The 19,876-nt window shown below is 41.2% G+C and overlaps 1 protein-coding gene across 4 annotated transcripts in view; it reads left to right on the plus strand.

Moving 5' to 3' along the window:
• The first annotated feature begins 1,193 nt into the window (after positions 1–1,193).
• The window catches only part of ppargc1a (peroxisome proliferator-activated receptor gamma, coactivator 1 alpha), a 98,757-nt gene continuing 80,074 nt past the window's right edge, over positions 1,194–19,876 (plus strand). For 3 of the 4 annotated variants that reach the window (XM_067989219.1, XM_067989242.1, XM_067989233.1), the window contains exons 1-2: positions 1,194–1,351; positions 4,397–4,576. In XM_067989219.1, the coding sequence (XP_067845320.1) occupies positions 1,304–1,351; positions 4,397–4,576 (228 nt within the window). In that variant the 5' untranslated portion in view covers positions 1,194–1,303. The other variant, XM_067989227.1, reaches the window with a different exon arrangement.

Genomic DNA, 19,876 nt, shown 5'->3' on the forward strand with positions numbered 1-19,876 from the left:
TTTTGGTGGCAGCCTCCAGGGGTCCTTCCAAGGACTGCTGGTTAGGCTGCATATAGATTTGGATCTTGAAACAGGCATTAGGTCCCCTATTTGCATATGCAAAAGGACTAATGCCTGACTCAGACGCATGCCCTCGTCGCCTATACTTTACCAATTTGACAGATGGCACACTTCTGGCACGCTGCTCGCCATATTGGACGCTTAGGCGCCTGTAAAACGGGCATGGCGACAATGAATTTCTGGGCCTTAATATATTTTCCCTCTGGGAAGCACGTGGCCTCCACTTATTGTTTTCGCCTTGATAACTTGGCTGACATCAACCAATCAGTAAGTGTAAGACTGCAGAGTAGAATCCATATTCTGCCATTGTGTGATGCAGAGCACTAACCTTCCCTCCTTACTATATTCCTATGTTTCAAGTAATATCACCTATGCCCTTTTTGTATATTGATTAAAATCAGAGAGTTGTGTATGTTTGAATTCCATACCAATTTCACGAAATCATAATGTAATACTGCACCTTACTGTTTTGACCATCAACACAGATGAACTGTGCGTTTTTGTTATGTTCTTTCTAGGTGTGTACGTTTTGGTGAAGTACAGGTTTAGGTGATTTTCAATTAATAAAGCCTTTCTGAGAATCCATGTTTGTCTCCTCAACCTACAGAGAGAAAATTGAAGACAGTTTTTATTTATTCAGTTTGATGAGTGTGTGCACTTCAGCATTGCAATTCCTGGGAAGTTCAACACATGTATGGCTTATAATTCAGAAGATGTAGTGCAGGAAAGTGATTCAGAATTGAAGAGTCGTTGTCCAAACTTTGCAAATGCTATAAAGATGTTTAATTTCTACAGAGACAATAAAAAACAATTTAAGGCTACAGAAAAAGTGTTTATCTCATGTTCTGGTAGACTCCTTTCAAGATAAAAAAGAAGCAAAGATTGTCTTTATGATTTCATTTCTTTAGCTGGCAGTATTTTTATGAAGGTGTGGCTCTTAAAGTAAGATTAAATCACAGCATGGGACTGAAGATTCAAAGGTTGAGTAGTTTAAAGATTTACTGTACTGAGCCGTAACTCCACCCTCTTGATACGTCATTGGTTTTATCATGGAATAGTACCTCTGACTGACAGCCCTGGCTACTTTTAATAACCTTGTCATGTGACCCTGAACAGTAGCGTTAGTGTAGTAGTAAGACAGGTGCCTTCAGTTCAATCTCTGTAAGGGGCTAGCACCCCACACGTGTGCCTGCTGTGTGTGAGTGTGGATTTATTGAGGTTTTTGCTGTAAGCCACAAGCTGAATGGAGTGGGACAGGTGCAACCAAGACTTTGAGTGGAGTGAAACAGAGGTGAGCTGTAGCACGATTCAGTGATCTTTGCATCAGGACTGAATAGAGAATACTGCTTAAAAGTGTACACACCTAAACCTCAACTGTCTTGAACTTGTTCTACCAGTAAATGTTTGAGGCAATGTCACAGGCAAGTGGAATGCTGCTTTCATTATCTTCTGTGAGAAAAACTAGCTTTACTGAACCTCTTAAAAATTTGCATTAAAACTTCTGTGTAGTTCAAACTCTCTAGTATTTTAAGCAGGACAGAAATGTTATCTTGGACTTTATCTGTCTCCTTCATTTGGAATGCTGTGAAAGGTGACACTGACTTTTTTATTGTAATTCTCACTTATGAAACAGTTTGTGTCATAAGGTTCAGATATAACCTAAAATCTCACTGTCATTTGGTAATCTGTTTGGCACTGTGCCATGAACAGTCAAAGTGTGAGAGTAAATTAGATATCTTAGCACAATGTGTGAACCAAGGCTTTGAGTTTAGCTTTTCAATGTTTTATAAGATGCTGATAATCTCCCAAACTCAAATCTTTGTTGCACAATAGTTTTCCTCTTGAATAACTTTTTTAAAAAAAGCGTTAGATCTGAGCCATCCACAGTAGAAGTGCAACAGCTACAGAATGGTTGTATGGAAAAGCTGCTGCTGGTAATGTAAAAATAGACACCAATATATCAAGTCTGTATCACCTGCATGGAACAATTCATGAAGAAAAATCAGGCAGGTTCACAGCTGCTCACTGGGGTATGCCTGTAGTAAGTTTATAGCTCTATAAGGGGGTTTTATGTGTTCATGTTCAGATCCAGAAATGCTCATATGCCAAGAAGATTGCAGCTAACCTTGTGATAATCTTGAGACACAATTGCTAGAAAGAATATAACCTTTCCTGCGGCAGAAGCTATGTAATCATTTATGTGTCTTTGTTTGCTTTTTGTATTCCAGTGTTTTTCAGAATGCTGCAGTAGGTCCTTTTATACTCTTGCATGTGCATGAAGTGCATTGGTATTGTTGCATGCTTTTTATAGTTTGCTCACCAACCACACATAGTACATAAATCTTGCATCCCAGTTTATATAGGAGCTGGGAATATCCGCTGACCTCCTGATGCCTATGAGGTTCTGTTCGTTTATAAGCAGCTGAGTGGTTTTGTCAAAGAATGGGTTTCAGCATTTGCAAACTTGTTTTTCTTCAGCCATGCATTAGTTTTGTGAGTGAACCAGGAGATCAATAAGGAATTAAGTTTGAGGCACCAGAAGCATATTTTGTAATCTCACCAGCAATCTATTAAAACCCTGTTTCTTTAGGGACAGCAAATAATGGGGAAAAATAACTATTCAGTGCAAGAATGCAGTATTGTGGATTTTGTGTATATTTTTTGATTTTTATCATTGATACAGTATTAACTGACATTAAAGATTATTGTGGAAAATTATTGTTCTGTTACCCACTGAAATTCATTAGAGGGCAAATGTGAAAGTGTTATGTAGCAAAAAAAATTGTTTATTGCTTTGATCCACATTATAAAATCTATCCCATTGTATTCAATCTGGAGACTGAGTTAAAAAGGGATCAGGTAAAAGTCAATGGAATTGTCCCATAATTGTAAATGTTATAGTAGGACATGTCTGTGTACCTGAGTCACTCAGTTATCCTTCATTTTCCTGTTTGATGTTGGATAGAAGTATCCTGAGAACAAGTGCTTTGTTGTAGAACTCCCCCTTGTGACATCATAAAGTTGTGTTCCAATGACATTATTTATGAATGAAGAGTAGTGGATTGTGGGCAGCATTCTCCATTCATGATGTCACTGGAGTAGAAGTACATGATTTCACATCAGGAGAAGTTCTGCACAAAGTATGCCTTTTCTCAGGCTGCATCTATCCAGTGGTTTCAAGCTATAAAATAATACATAAAATGGGGAACTGAGCATTATCAGGAAATGTACAGGAATATGCCTTTGTAACATGTTTGGTTATGAGACTGTTATCTAAGAAGGGATACTAAGAAACACAAGGTTATCTACTTTTATGACATTTAGGATTATGTGGTGATTAAGTTAAGTTCACTTTAAAAAGTTGTGTGGATAGATAATTAAACTTTATGTAAAGATTCCATTTTTTTTTACTAGCAGCACAGTAGAGTTTGCTCATTATGCCATATAAGGGAAGTTTAGTAAAATGTTTCAGTATCAGCAGCTCAGTGAGATATGCATGGGATGGTAGGCTGCAGATTTCCTAACAATTTCCCCACATGTTAACTTCCTAATCTCAGGCAGTTTTTTAAAAGCTCATTTACAGTATCAATCTGACATTCACTCAGCTGCCAAAACCAAGCACATGCTGAAGATATTTTGCCATTCAGTTTTGAGAGACTCACCTCTGGAGTGGGTTTCTGAATATTGGCAATGTAAACCTGGGTCCTAACTTCATTGAGCTCCTACTGCACCATGTACAGGTAGCGAAGCATTTTCAGCACCGCTCACTTGTATGGAGTTCCACCAGATATTTTGGATATTTGCTGCAGCCAAAATGATTTTATACACTTTCTTTTCAAACTTTTGTTTTAACTCCAAGTACTTTACTAATCGTAGTATAGTCACTGGGGAAACTCTGTACAGGCAAGTGATGTCAAACCTGCTTTGCTCCCTGGTAGAAACATGGGGATCAACCATTCCTTCTGCTAGCAGCCATGGCTTTTTGTTTCCTCTTTCATCTTCCCTGTTATCAAAGCTACCCTGCACTGAAAACAATAAGTTTAAACAACAAAATGGCAAAACTTTGAAAACAGAGCCACATTTTGAAACAGTTCTCTGTTATAAGAGTTTGAAAGGAAGTTGCCAGTTGGAAATGAGAATGCAGCAGGGAAAGACAAAAGGGGAGTTAAGCTGCATCCTCTTGCACCCTTGTTAACAGTAATCTATTGAGCAGCATTGGCCGAATCCTCATTAGGCAAGGTACTGAAAATCTTTAGTGAAGTTACTATTATAACGTACCAACTATGCAATATTTGCTAGTAAAGTCAAATATCTTGCTCTGTCTTGTTCTCTGTAGTGTGCTGCTTTAGTTGGTGAAGACCAGCCTCTGTGTTCAGATCTCCCTGAACTTGACCTTTCTGAGCTCGATGTGAATGACTTGGACACAGAAAATTTTCTGGGTGGACTCAAGTGGTACAGTGACCAATCAGCAATAATTTCCAATCAGTATGGCAATGAATCATCTGATCTCTTTGAGGTAAGCAACTAAAATACAATACAGCAAGAATCAAAACTTTTGTTCCATAAACCTGGCAAGTTGCCGAGTGCATAATATTCCTTAATCAAGACATTATTCAGGGGATAGTCACTTGCAAAAGGAGCTGTTTAGAATAAAAAAACTTTTCAAACTGATTTTTTTTCCCTATTGGAAATAGAAATATTGCGGACCAAAATCAGGTACATTTTCAATCAATTTTATTAAATACGCATGGGTTGTTTGAAAAAGGATAGAGGATATGTGATTATGAGATCAACAAGATTTATAACCCATGAGTGAGCTGACCTGATAAGTCATGAAGGATGAGTGAGATATGGTCACTGACACAAGTGGGACATAAATTGTCTCAAATGGTCACTTACTCTGATTTATTCTGATTTTAAAACGTATTAACTAATCAAAATTAAATGGATGAATGTTGCAAATGTTGATTCTAAATCAGAAATAAATTAATATACAGAATATGGAATGGTTAGAGTGATGACTGCTTGAAGCTACTTTTCAATCTGGTCTCTTGTGACATTATCTCAATTAAATATATAAGATATATATTTCCTGGTAACGATGAGGGGGCCGATTTTCATCCACACACCTCCCCACTTCTCCTTCGGGTGGGATTGGGGTGGTAGCACAATGAAAACGGCAGTGCAGCATTTAGTACTCCGTTCCTACCATTGTCCAGAAACCTGCCATTTTAATGGGGGCTTTGAAATAAGTGGCCCAGATGCCTCCAGAAACAGGTGGGAGCCTCATTAGCCCATGCAAAGCGGGGTCCTATAGCATAGAGCAGTGTAACCAGCGATCCTTAAAGGGACCCCTGCAGGCTTCTCAAAAAAGTTTTTAAAAAGCTTTTTAAACAAATTTTGTGGGGTTACGTGGAGAATTAATGCTCCTCCTGACCTTACAAAATTTGACCCCTTTGATGCTCGACCCCCCTCGCCCCCCCTCCCCCCTCATATTCATCCGCACCTTTAGCTATCTGAACCAGCTGAGTTCTGCAGTGGAGCCACCAAATTTCTCACCCCCTCTAATTAGCAAGCTGCTTCAAAAGTTCATTTCAAAGGCTTCCGACTGCCTCCGTCGAGCAGAGAGCGGGCTCACTCATCCCACTTCACCCAATGGATGTGGTCACTTCAAAATCAACCCCATTATATGAGTTTTAGGTCCATCAAGCACCGGAACCATCAGAGGGGTAATGGTGTGACCCAATTTAATAAACCATCTAAACAGTAAATCCTAAATTCAATTCCTGTCCTGTGTTAAATTAGCTGATTTCAGCTGTGGCAGCAGTTGAGGTGCTTTTATTGATCCTTGTGCTCCTGGGTTAGGGAAGAGAAAAATTAGCTGGAGTTGCCACTCTTGGTCAGTTTTCAGTGACCCCTGCCGGAAAGTGTGTGTGTGCGAGTGTGTATGTCGGATTAGGAAAGGATCAGGTTTGGCTATGATGCATGCCATGCTAGAGTAGTCTACTGATATTCACTGCCTAAGCTCGCACATGCAGACTGGTCCCTTTGGCAAAGCACTGGAAGGCGGCCAGCACCTGTGGACCATGCCCCAGCAAGAGTCAGTGCCTTCAGGAGAAAGAGGGCTAAATATAGTGTTCCGAGGCTCCTGAGCATGCATCTTCTAGATACACACATATGCTATTTAAAGATGCTCTGGAATTAACATCTAATGGATAGGTAGCAGGAAGTTATAAGGCACTAACACAGTTAAAGGTATGAGGTTCAGTTGGATGCATGAATTACAACAATAAAGCTTAAATGGTTCCTACAGCTGACCTGAGTAATACATCATGTTGTCGCCTTTAACTCCCTTCAAGCTTTCTATTTAAAAAGAATGCATATAAAATTAATTGTATAGGTTTTCAGTTCCGGTGTGTTACTGAACTTGGAGCTGTCTCAGTTATACCAGTGAGTGTAAACTACATCTTTTTGTGACATTGGAAAATGGAAGATACATTACATGATTAATAGAATGTTGTTGCAAAGTTTTGTGTTGCTCACTAACTTTTATATGTTAGACTTGATTATAAATTGGCTAAAAACTTTCAGTAATGCAGGTTTTTACAACTCTGCTGCATAACCTGAAAGATGGCCTCAGCTACACAATACAGTGGCACAGCGAGCTGGTATGTTATCATAATGCATTGTGAAATGGTAGGCATTGAATCCGAGTTTCCAAATATGGTAAATCCTTGATCTCAGCTAAAACAGATTGCTTCCCTGCAAATGGGAGCTGGGAAATTCTGAAGACTCAGTTCAGGTTAGTTGTACAAAGTTCTTTCTGGATGGATACAGAGTGGGATGGTGGGCCCTGAAAGTGGTGGAAAATTAGGGTTGCCAACTCTTCTTGGAGACATGCCTGGAGGTTTGATCATGTGATGTTCTGACCACATGACATCCAACCATGTGATGCGTGATCATGTGATGCCGGATCAAGTGACATCTGATCATATGACTTCAAAAATGTTATGCGTTTTACCTTATGAAGTTATATACTAAGTAATACTGGCAACACTCAGATTCCCTTCATAACAAACATTAATACAATAACTCACTGATAGTCCATATGTAACTGGTAGTAATAAGTGTAATGACCCGATATCCGACCTGTAACTAGTAGTAATCCTATAACCCCTGATATTCACCCTGAAACCATAGCCAGAAATCCCCTGCACTGCACAAGGAATGGTCAGGTCCCCAGTTAATGCCACTTTTAATAGGCCCCATCTCTCTCCCTATCTCAGACTCTGGTTTGGACTCCAGTTCCGTGTGAAGGTGATATCTCTGAACTGGAAACCTCAGTCAGAGCTGACCAATACTTGGATTTCATACATCAAAATCAACCAGTACAGACCGACCTGAACCAAACCAAGAGATTGCACAAAGGACAGCAGGCTCAGTGTTTAGGGCACTTCTCACAGGGCACATCGTCCTGAACTCAGCTCAGCACCAACATTTCTAAACCTCTCCCTGGGCTGAGTCTGAATAAAGGAAAGTTTTCATAGAATTATAGAAATTACAGCACAGGAGGAGGCCAGTCGGCCCCTGGTGTTGATGCTCTCTCCTGTAACCCCATTCCCTCCAGATCCTCTAATATTCCTCCTTTTCAAATAATTATCTCCATCCTTTTTAAATTAAGTTTTACCTCAATAGCCAGATGTGGTGAAGTATCCCACAGTCTCACAGCCCTCAGTTGAAAAATCTTCCTCCTCCCTTCCCCCTTGGTTCTTCCAGTGAGAATCCTTGGTTTCCATTCCCTAGTTCCCCATTCGCCCACCAGTGGAAACAATATTTCACTATTTAGCCACAGTAAGGTCCCCAGGTTTCACTCACCCATTACTGGCTGCTCCTCTCAGTGCCACTCCCACTCAGCATGTAGTTGCTGCTGCTCCTGGCTCTACAGGAAATGCTGGTCCCCACCCTCACCCCTTCTCTCTCCCATTCACCATTCCCCTTCTCTCCCCCAACCTTCCGTCCCCTGATCCCCCATCCCCAGTCTCCCTTGCTCCCCGAGCCCCCATTCCCCAGGCTCCCACTCTGCCCGAACCCCCATTCCCAGTCTCCCTCTCCCTGAACCCCTATTCCCCCTCTCCCCCAATCCCCCGACCCAGTGTCCCCATCTCTCCCCATTCCCCAGTCTCCCTCACCCCCAACCCCCTTTCCCCAGTCTCCCTCTCTCCCTGAGCCCCCATTCCCCAGTCTCCCTCTCTCCCTGAGCCCCCATTCCCCAGTCTCCATCTCCATACCAATAGAGAGGAGAGGCTTGGCAGGGGGATGGGAAGCTGAGTGTAGATTCAGAAGGAAAAGAAGCAGAGCCTGAAATGAAAGGCACAAAATTAGTAATTGAGTTTGAAAGGCAGAGGAATATTGGTTAAAGAAACAATTACGGCTGTGAGGAGGAATGATATGTTAGAAGGATCATCAAATGAGGCCATATTGGTTGAGCTAAAGAACAAAAAAGGAGCAGTCACACTGCTGGGAGACCTCCAAACAGTCAGAAGGAGATAGAAGAGCAAATATATAGGCAAATTTCTGAGAAGTGCAGAAGCAATAGTAGGGGATTTCAACTACCCTAATATTAACTAGAGGGTGCAGAATTCTTAAATTTAATTCAGAAGAACTTTTTTAGCCAGTACGTAGCAAGCCCCACAAAATCGGGGGTGGGGAGGTAGTTCTGGATTTAGTTTTAGGGAATGAAGCTGGGCAGGCGGAAGGAATATCAGTAGGAGAGCATTTTGGTGGTAGTGATCATAATTCAGTTAGATTTAGCATAGTTATGGAAAAGGACAGAGATAGAACAGACGTAAAAGTTCTAAATTGGGGAAAGGCCAATTTTACTAAGCTGAGAAGTGATTTAGCAAAAGTGGACTGGAAACAGCTACCTGAAAATAAATCAGTGTCAGAGCAGTGGGAGGCATTCAAGGGGTTCAGAGCAAACTTGTTCCCATAAAGAAAAAGGGTGGGACTGCCAAATCTAGAGCACCCTGGACGACAAGGAGCATACAGGGTAAGAGCAGGCAAAAAAGGGAAGCTTATGTCAGACACCGAGAGCTCAATACTGCAGAAAGCCTAGAGGAGTATAGAAAGTGCAGGGTGAAATTAAAAAGGAAATTAGGAAAGCAAAGAGAGGGCATGAAAACGTACTGAAAAGTAAAATTAAGGAAAAACCAAAAATGTTTTATAAATACATAAAGAGCAAGAGGATAACTAAGGAAAGAGTAGGGCCTAATAGAGACCAAAAAGGTAACATATGTGTGGAGGTGGAAGATGTGGGTACAGTTCTTAATGAATATTTTGCATCCGTCTTCACAAAAGAGGGGGATAATGTAGAGATTGTAGTTAAAGAGGAGGAATGTGAAATATTGGATGGCATAAACATAGTGAGAGAGGAAGTATTAAGGGGTTTAGCATCTTTGAAAGTAGATAAATCGACAGGCCCGGATGAAATGTTTCCCAGGCTGTTAAAAGAAGCAAGGGAGGATATAGCGGAGGCTCTGACCATCATTTTCCGATCCTCCCTGGCTGCAGGCGAGGTGCCAGAGGATTGGAGAACTGCTTACGTTGTATCGTTGTTTAAAAAGGGAGAAAGAGATAGACCGAGTAATTATAAGCCAGTCAGTCTAACCTCGGTGGTGGGCAAATTATTGGAAATGATTCTGAGTGACAGCATAAATCATCATTCAGAAAGGCACGGATTAATCAAGGACAGTTAGCATGGATTTGTTAAGGGAAGGTCGTGCCTGACTACCTTGATTGAATTTTTTGAGGAGGTAACAAGGAGGATCGATGAGGATAACGCGTTTGATGTCGTGTACATGGATTTTAGCAAGGCTTTTGACAAGGTCCCACATGACAGACTGGTCAAAAAAGTAAAAGCCCATGGGATCCAAGGGAAAGTGGCTCGTTGGATCCAAAATTGGCTCAGTGGCAGGAAATAAAGGATGATGGTTGACGAGTGTTTTTGCGACTGGCAGGCTGTTTGAAATGGGGTTCCACAAGGCTCAGTACTAGGTCCCTTGCTTTTTGTGGTATATATTAATGATTTGGAATTGAATGTGGAGGGGCTTGATCAGGAAGTTTGCAGATGATACAAAAATTGTCCATGTGGTTGATAGTGAGGAGGAAAGCTGAAGACTGCAGGAAGGTATCAATGGACTGGTCAGGTGGGCAGAAAAGTGGCAAATAGAATTCAATCCAGAGAAGTGTGAGGTAATGCATTTGGGGAGGGCAAACAAGGCAAGGGAGTACACAATAAATGGGAGGATACTGAGAGGTGTAGAGGAAGTGAGGGACCTTGGAGTGCATGTCCATAGTTCCCAGAAGGTAGCAGGACAGGTAGATAAGGTGGTTAAAAAGGCATAGGGGATACTTTCCTTTATTAGCTGAGGCATAGAATATAAGAGCAGGGAGCTTATGCTCGAACTGTATAAAACATTGGTTAGGCCACAGCTTGAGTACTGCTTACAGTTCTGGTCATCACATTACAGGAAAGATGTGATTGTACTGGAGAGGGTTCAGAGGACATTTACGAGGATGTTGCCAGGGCTGGAGAATTTTAGCTATGAGAAAAGATTGTATAGGCTGGGGTTGTTTTCTTTGGAACAAAGGAGACTGAGGGGAGATTTAATTGAGGTCTAAAAAATTATGACAGGACTATATAGAGTGGATAGGGAGAACCTATTTCCCTTAGCAGAGCAGTCAGTGACCAGGGGTCAAAGATTTAAAGTAATTGGTAGAAGGATTAGAGGGGAGCTGAGGAGAATTTTTTTCACCCAGTGGGTGGTGGTGGTCTGGAACTCACTGCCTGAAAGGGTGGTAGAGGCAGAAACCCTCAACTCATTTAAAAAGTACTTGGATGTGCACTTGAAGTGCTGTAACCTACAAGGCTACAGACCAAGTGCTGAAAAGTGGGATTAAGCTGGATAGCTCTTTTTCGGCCGGCATGGACATGATGGGCTGAATGGCCTCCTTCTGTGCCATAACTTTCTATGATTCTATGATTCTAGGTGACCTACCTCAAATCCTCTTGAGCTGGTCCTTAGAAATACAGTAGAAAATAATAATGATTGGAATTGAAATGCTCCTGAGCTATAATATGAAAGAATGGGAAACTTTTAATAGTCCATAATAAGAATTAGAAGAGGCACTTGATGAATGGAAATCCCTTCTGCCTCTGGAGCTTCGGTTACCTCAATTGCGCTGGATATTAAATCCTCAGGTGAGTTGAGATAATTTCCTAGTCGTCCCCCACCCCCATTCCCGAACCCCCTCCTGACAGTTCACAGCGCTCCACGGAGATGCGGTGGTGGTCGGGAGACGTCACCTTGCCAGAGGCTTCTCCGATCAGCAGCCGGTGACATCACGGAGCTGGGAGGTGGGAGGTTGCACTGAGGCAGGAAATTTAAAGAGCTGATCCCCTGGGCTGTTAGAGGCAGCGCCCGGGAGAGGAATCCCCAATTCCGGGAAACTCCCGCCAAAAGCAGGTGGGTTGGGTACCCTATGGAAAATAGTAACCAAAAGCAGGAAAGTCAGGCTATCCCAATTGCATGGTTAGTGCCCCAAATGGGTCACAGGATGACATGGAAACCTTAAAATGTTTCTATACTTTGAGATAAATCCACAGGGTTAAATTTTTTCCCCTTCTTAAATTAAATTATTTTTTACATAGACCAAAATTATGTTTATAGCATATATAAGATGTGCTATTTTTTTGTTAGATGCTGTGAAATAAAGCATAATATCACTGCAGTATGAATCATATGGTACAGTATCACTGCAGCATGACTCATGTGGTACAGTAACACAATAGCAGGAGCCTGCTCTCTGCTTGAAATAGAATGACTAATTTTGCTACAAATTTGTTTCAAAAGTATAAAAAATATATCAAATCAGTAAGTGCTTTAAAATATGGATGTATAATTCAGGTTGTAACATATTTGATATTTTACTTGTTGTTACACCTAGTCCCATACTCTATTATTACTTTGTAATGTATAACATCAGCAAGTGATGTTAATTACTCACATGAAATCAATGTGTTTTAACTCTGTGAGTGCCAAACTTCTTTCTCAATTTTTGCTGTTTTAAACAAAATGCTCCAGGATTTAATTTAGAAAAACAAGAATGTGCTATCATTACTGTCATCCTACCCTGATTTTTGTAAAGGTAAAAAGTGGAGTTGGATTGTGGAAGAAAATCTTATTTTATATCACATCTCTCAGAAGCTTCCTAAAGTACTTCACAATAAATGAATTATTTTGAAGTCCAGCAGCCATCTTTCACATGGCTCTTTATTGCCCGGTTCAGTAGAGTTGCATTGGGCATGCACCCACCAGAATAAAGAACAATTGCTCCCCCTCCTCAGAAGGAGGGCACTACCGAAACTGAGCAAGTGACCCAGCAACCAAAATTGTGCGCATTTATTAAATTAAATGGTAGTTTTGTTCTCATTGTTTATGAACCAGATTGTGTCCCTGTGGTGCCCACCAGTCGTGGAAAGCTTTGAGCAAACTAGTGGACACCGTGTGATTTCATTACAATGTTACTTGGGCACGCAATAGCCCTACCCAGCAATCTTACTCGTCCTGGACCTGTGGATGGCATTTTTTGTCAGGTACAGGAGCAGCCCCACCAAGAGGTCCACCAGTATGCCCCCGCCCGCCCACACCCCCCTACATGTAACAGGTGACTGAAGATAAAGAGTGCTGGTGTAAAATACAAACAAAAGTTGAGGAGCAGCACCTTCATAGGGTTAGCACGTACCTTATTTCTGATTTGGTTTTGGTAACTTTTTTTTGTTTTGTTTTATGACAGTGTTAGCTACTTTTCTATTTGCCTTCATGCATTTACTGTGGGTCTACTATTTACCCGTCACCTTCCAATTTCAAACTGGAGTGCATTGAGCTTCTCATTGGTAATTGCCCTGTATCTTTGCTTTTTGGAAGAAGATGAGGAACAATGGAGAGATGCCAGGCTCGTCGGGCAGCACCTGCAATGCCTGGTTCCTATCTACCAGTGCCCTCAGAATATACAGGCAGTGGCGCACATACCTCCAGTTTTCTAGGGGCAGTGCTTACAGCAGCTTTACTTTACAAAAGAATTTGTCACTGAGTTACACATATGCTGCAACCCAACATACACCCCACCTCCCACATCATGCACACACTGACAGTAGCTCTTAAGATCACAACTGCCCTGAATTTCTATGTTATGGCATCACTGCAAGCTGCCACGGGGGACATTACTAACATTAGCCAGTTAGCTGTGCACAGATGCATTAAGCAAGTCACGAATGCATTGTCGGCTGGAGCAAACAATTTTATCTACGTCCCCACAGACATCTTCCAGCAACATGACAGGGCACTACAATTTTACACAGTGACAGGATTTCTGAATGTCCTAGCAGTTTCAGATTGCAATCATGTTGCTCGTGAGCTCCTTTGATCAATACCAGCACCTTTGTCTACAGGAGAGGATTTCCCTCTCTCAATATGCAGCTCATTTGTGACCATCAGCACCACTTTATGTAAATGAATGCTTGTTTCACTGGCAGCTACCATTTAAGGCAATTTAGTGTTCCAGCACTCTTTGACTTTGAAAGGAAAGTCTCAGGGTCACACCTGGGAGATCTAGGCTGTCCTTGGCAGCTGTGGCTAATGACACTTTGTGGCATCCCAGCACATAACCCTAATGAGGTCCAAACATCTACCAGTAATAACTGAGCACACCACTAGCAAGTTGAAGGCGCATTTCAGATGCCTGGGTTTATCTAGGGGTCTGCAATATTGTCCAGCTAGGTTCTCAAGGATTGTGCTGCTATAAAGAGGGTTGAAGAGATTCAAGGGCAGCAGTCTGAAAAGGATGTGGAGGAGAACCCATTGCCAGCTAAGCTTATGCTACTCTCATACAAGAGCTCTTCTCTTATTTCCACATCTGGCTACTCCATTAACATTCCTGCCACATTTCCTCTTCCTTCCACAAAGATTGTAAACAATTTTACAACACCAAGTTATAGTCCAGCAATTTTATTTTAAATTCACAAGCTTTCGGAGATTTTCTCCTTCCTTTCTCCTTCCACAAAGATGCCATCATCTGCAGCCCCTTCTCTGTAGTCAACAACTCACTAAGCTCCAGTTAAGGCTACCTCAGGAAAACAATTCCACACCTTTCTAAAAACAAAGTGTGTACGCATAACCAAGACTCTATTGTCAATCCATAATGTATGTGTAGATGCCTAGCACTTCTTACCATTGTGTTTCCCCTTGGTGCCAGTGTGTGAAGTATAAACTCATAAACCTAATCTAGTGCTTCTCCGAGGTGTGACCTGAGTGGCAGGAGTGCATGAAGTGGCTGACTGGTTTGTGTTAGTGTGAGGCTCTTATGACTGAGAGACCCATCACCAGCCTGTACCTCTTGTGCTGCTGCAAGGGCAACCTGGCCCTGTCTGCACTTTGCCACATGTGTAGATATCAGAGAGGCCTGACAGAAAGCCACATGTGCTGATATCCCAAGAGACAGTGTCATCATCTGAGTGCATTCCTGCCATGTCATGAGGTGCTACGTGTCACAAATCTCTCCTGGCTGTTATGGCTTTTCTCCTCCTTAAAAAAATAGATAAAAAAATTAAAATTACCCATTGCTGTTATTGCATGGAGTAAAGCTTAGTTTCAGCATGCAACCCTTGATGATTGTGATGTCAGGTGATTGTAACAAGCAGTTAGATTCCATGCAAGACTTTTGTGGGGGTGAATGCATGCAAGGATGTGAATGAAGGAACACTTCCAGGTATAGTTTGGGGGTGCAAAGGTCACTGTGCTGCTTCATAAGCAGCAAGGGCAAGCAATTAATGCACTTTAACACAGTGTGAGGGGAAAATCATTCAAGTAGCATGACTGCTTTCTTGGGAGATATGGCTGACTCCTCTTACCTTGCCTGATCTGGTAAGGTCATTAAGGTTTTTCCAGAACTGAGTTCCTATGCATAGGGTGATTGTGCTGCCACTCATTATCCTGGCCATCTCCTCTACTGGCTGTGAGCAGCATTCCTTGGGGCCCTTCATCTATCCATTCCAAAGAGGGCGTCCACTTTAGCCTAATCTTCTGTAACAGCACTTTAACATTTGGATCCACTAAGCAAGGGGGAAGGATTGGGGGGGGGGGCTCTTTTCACTGCAGTAGACCTATCTGACATTTGGACAGTAATAAATGGATTTCTTGTAGCTGAAACAATGCTGATGATGGCTGGCACTTTAAGCTGTTGCTTTAAATCCTGCAAGAACACACTAATCCCTCCCCCCGCCCCCCCCCCCCACTCAATAGGTGAGCCCCTAATCAGAGACAATTCCAATGCCAGGAGCTTGCTGTAATTATTCAAATGAGCCTGACTCTGGAAATTACGATGGGGTCAGCAGTCATGACATCAGGCAGGTGCCATTCCCATCCCAACAAACTTCTGGCAAGGATCACACCCCATTGCAAAATTTAGGCTACCATCTTCCATCATTGTAAACAATTTTACAACACCAAGTTATAGTCCAGCAATTTTATTTTAAATTCACAAGCTTTTGGAGGCTACCTCCTTCCTCAGGTGAACGATGTGGATCTTCCATCATGATAGAGCACTAGAGCACAACATTATATGCAGCCAACATCACTAAAAAAAACAGATTATCTGGTCATTATCACGTTGCTGTTTGTTGGACCTTGCTGTGTGCAAAAGTACTTTGTTGATTGTAAAGTGCTTTGGGACATCCTGAGGTCATGAAAGGTGCTATATAAATGCAAGTCTTTCTTTCTATTGGAAAAGTAAAAAATCATAAAAACACGATCGTAAAATCTGTGTATCTCCATTTGCCTAAGAAATGTCGATTGACTGTGTTCAGGCCTGCACATATATATTTTTTACAATGTTCCCTGAAATATTTTGCTAGAGGTTACTTACAGGGTGGATAACCTGAATGCTAGTAGACAAAATTTAAACAGTGTTTCTTTTATTAAATGTGTTGACTTTCGCAAGCCCCAGGATACTTGCTGGGTGTAGTAATTCTAGAAGGATTAGCACTTAAGTGGTACAACAATAGCATTTCCATACTTGTTCAAAAACAACTGGATTGAATTTAGCTTCCCAATAAATATTAACAAACAGTAAGTCCATTGTTTAGTTAATTTTCATTTAAACGGAACGAGAAACAGAGACTATGCACACAATGAACGAATGTCCATTGGCAAAGATAGAAAAGGAAAAGGATTTGGGGGTGATTATTCATTGAAAGTTCCTAATAAATGTGGTTACTATCAACAAGGCTAATCATGTACTGAGATGCATCTCCAGATTTGGAATATTGTTTGCAATTTTAGGCATCCTCCCTTCAATGCTATTTTATTTGCCAAACATTGGGGTAAAAGTATAACAAACATTTTAACAATCCTGTTATACTTTTCAAAGAGGTTGAAGAAGTACAACAGGAGTGTTTAAATGTTAAAGAGATGGATCAGAGAAGAGCTACTAGGATAATTCCAAGAGTTGGAGCTCTAAATTATGAAGAAAGATTCAGAGTTTTCATTAGAGAAAAGAAATTGGGAAGAAACATGATCCAGGTTTTAAAAATGCTGAAAGGAATTGATAATGTGAGATTCAGACACGGTATTTAATTGGACTGTAATCGCATAACTAAAAGATGTGAGTATAAAATTAACAAGCTTTTAGGAAGATTTCAGATAAGAAGGATTTTTTTTCATAGAGTGGAATAAACTCCCAGTGAAACAGCGAATGTTATGCCAATTAACACCTTTAAAAAAATAGTTGAATGAATTTCTAGTTAGGAACAAGGCTGAGGGCTGAAGAAATAAATATAGATAGAGATAATCGAATGCTATGTGAAAATGATGACTCCTAAGCTAATGGGACCACTGAAGTATCCTGGCCAGGAAGGCAACTGGACTAGTAGTTGTAAGGTTTTGATTGATTTACGTTTCGTTAACAGGAAGAAACATTATACTACTTTTCCTCAGGTGGTTAAATGGGTTGAGTAGCGTCCATGATAATACAAATTGTCCATGATGGATTGAAAGACAGTTTCTTGTTCTTTGTTTTCTTAGATTTGCATGAAAAATTGTTTGGCAAACCTTTTTGTTTGTTTACAAGCACACAACGCAATGATGGATATCACGTCGAAACACATTATCATGTCACTTGTGCATGACACCATTGTAATGAAAATAATGCAAGCCTCTTCTTTCCCAAACAAAAAACTCTTTGTCAAACACTTTTCAGGAAGACAGTGCTCCTTAAAATTGATAACATACATTTTAGAGAATATCTTTCTGCTGGATATTTGGGGCAGCCAGTTTCTGTATTGGAGAATTAAAAGGAAAAGCTGAGTGGCTACCTGCTGAATAACAAACACTTTAACACTCCTGTTGTACTTCTTCAACTCTTTGAAAAAGTATTACAGGATTGTTAAAATGTTTGGCTAATGATTATTTTGTAATTACTCTAAAGGTTATTTGACTTAAGCTGCCATTATATTACAGATAGCGGTCTCAGACTAGTATCTGTATGGTACGATAAGCAGCCAGTAGATCCAAGTTATGTTCAATGACAAAGGAACACTGCACATAGCTGCGTGGATGTATGCTCAGAGTTATGCTCTATAGCTGGCTAATTTTTAGTTTTATGAGAGTGCAGGCAACAGTGATAGTATGCACATATTAAAAAGAGTCAAAAGTAAGTTTATGCTGCTCCCAGACCACAATAGGCTGCCTGGGCATGGATGAAATGTGGCTGTGCACCAGACTGGAATGGCAGTATACTCAGTGCAAAGCCCAAGCAGTGTGAGACTACCTGCTAGGGATGCTCTCACACCTCTTGGCTTTAGTGTGCTCACCAACCTGACTCCAAAGTTATACTGCCAGTTTTGCATTGATGCATACTTGAAACCACTTTGTATTGATAAGAAATTGATATTATAACTGACCTTAGCTTCATACACACTCCAAGATTATTTTGTCAATTCCTGTGCATTTCAAGAATAAGCTTTTCATTCTCAGTGCACATGGCTTTAATCGATTATTAGACCTTGTGTAAAATGGCTTTGCCTGAATTTTAATAGCCACTGATGTTTTCTTAGTTAGTCTTGTGACTCGCATTAATAGGTTTCCTGTGAGCTGTTCCTCTATCAATTTTTCTAGTTTCCAGTTCCAGAGTTTTTTCATAATATTCATTTGCTCTCTTCAAAAATAAGAACAGAACCTGAAGCAGTCACTTTAGTTAGACGTTTCAGGGAATGGAGTACCGACAATTGGTACTAGATAGCTGCTGCACTTTGGCACCAAACCTGCATAATTTATCAATCTTTCCCCTGCACTAAAATAGAGTTTGGAAGTATTATACAGTTATAGCATACTGCATGTGTGTAACCAGAGGTTTGACCTTTGCAATGAAACATGGATCAGTAGGCTCACATACTATAGATGATGTTGGATGATCAGTAGCATCAGGATATTTGATGTTAGTATTAATAGTATATATTTTTATATATATTTGAAATGTAATATGTAAGGTGGCAAGTACCATAGTTTATGCATGAGCTAGAACAAATCTTAAGTTCCTTAGTGCTGAACCCCTACAATCATGTGAATTTGGTATAAAAAGATGTTGAGGCCAAAAATTCATGGAAAGGAGATGATGTATATCCTGACATAAGTACTGGGATGCGTCCGCTCAGGAAAACTGCCACTGACCCTGCCAAAGTTCACAGAGTCAGGGGGAATTCCTTTTATTTTAAAGCTTTGGTAGGCACCGACACCACTATATGCACATCTAGTGCCTGCCTTCACCCACTGGCCACAAATTTCAGAGCAACTTATCGGCTTAGGTGGAGGTTGCTGAGTTCCCCTCAGAAAGAGCTTTGGTATACCCCAATGTGGGGCCCACTTCTGCTGTTTGATGGTTTGGTATGTCTGGTCTCACTAAGCATGCCACCCCTGAAATGCCAAGTCCCACTGACAGTCGGGGACGTGGAAACTCTTAAGTGTTGGGAGTCCACGCCCGCTGACCTTATAAAAGGTGGGTCTAGGCTCCAGCCCTTAAAAAACCTGTGGAAATCCCAACATAAGGCCAGGATCCAGTGTTTGTTTTTGAAGTCAAAAGGACACCCTTTACATGAATTATTTGGCATACCTTTTTTTTCTGTTTTTTCAAATGCACAGTATGAGGACACCAATCTGATTGAAATGCATTAGTTTGTCTTCTGTACATGACATTATAATGATGAAAATGACTCATGATTTATCTGACTTTTCTTTCTCCCCAAAACAGATAAAGTTAGTGATACAGTTTTTCCTGAAGCCGGTACTATTTCAGGACATTTACCTTTTGTTGCGACATTATTTTTGGAAAAATTAGGCCCTGAAATTATGTGACTGATACGAGCTATGGACACTTAGGGCGCTAAATTGGGCCGTGTTGTGCCCGTTGTTGCGGCGCTACGTGGCACCTCCAACATCCAAGGTGGCGTCTTGGCTGCACACGCACATTTCCAGCGTGATGTGCAAATACCGAACGCCGGAAGTATGTATAGTAAGGAGAAAATGGATACAGTGTGCAACGCTGGTTTAAAGTGATAGACACTATTTTGGCACTTAACGCTCAACTCAACGCACAGTCTTAACCCCGACGTGTCGTAGAGTCCCCAGATGACCCCCCACCAGCGCTATTTAAAGAGACCATGCAGGTGTGGCAGGTTAGTTGCTGGATTATTGCTTCTGGCTGCTGG

This window comes from Heptranchias perlo, chromosome 1 (assembly GCF_035084215.1).
Source record: "Heptranchias perlo isolate sHepPer1 chromosome 1, sHepPer1.hap1, whole genome shotgun sequence".
In the NCBI taxonomy this organism is placed as follows: domain Eukaryota; kingdom Metazoa; phylum Chordata; class Chondrichthyes; order Hexanchiformes; family Hexanchidae; genus Heptranchias; species Heptranchias perlo.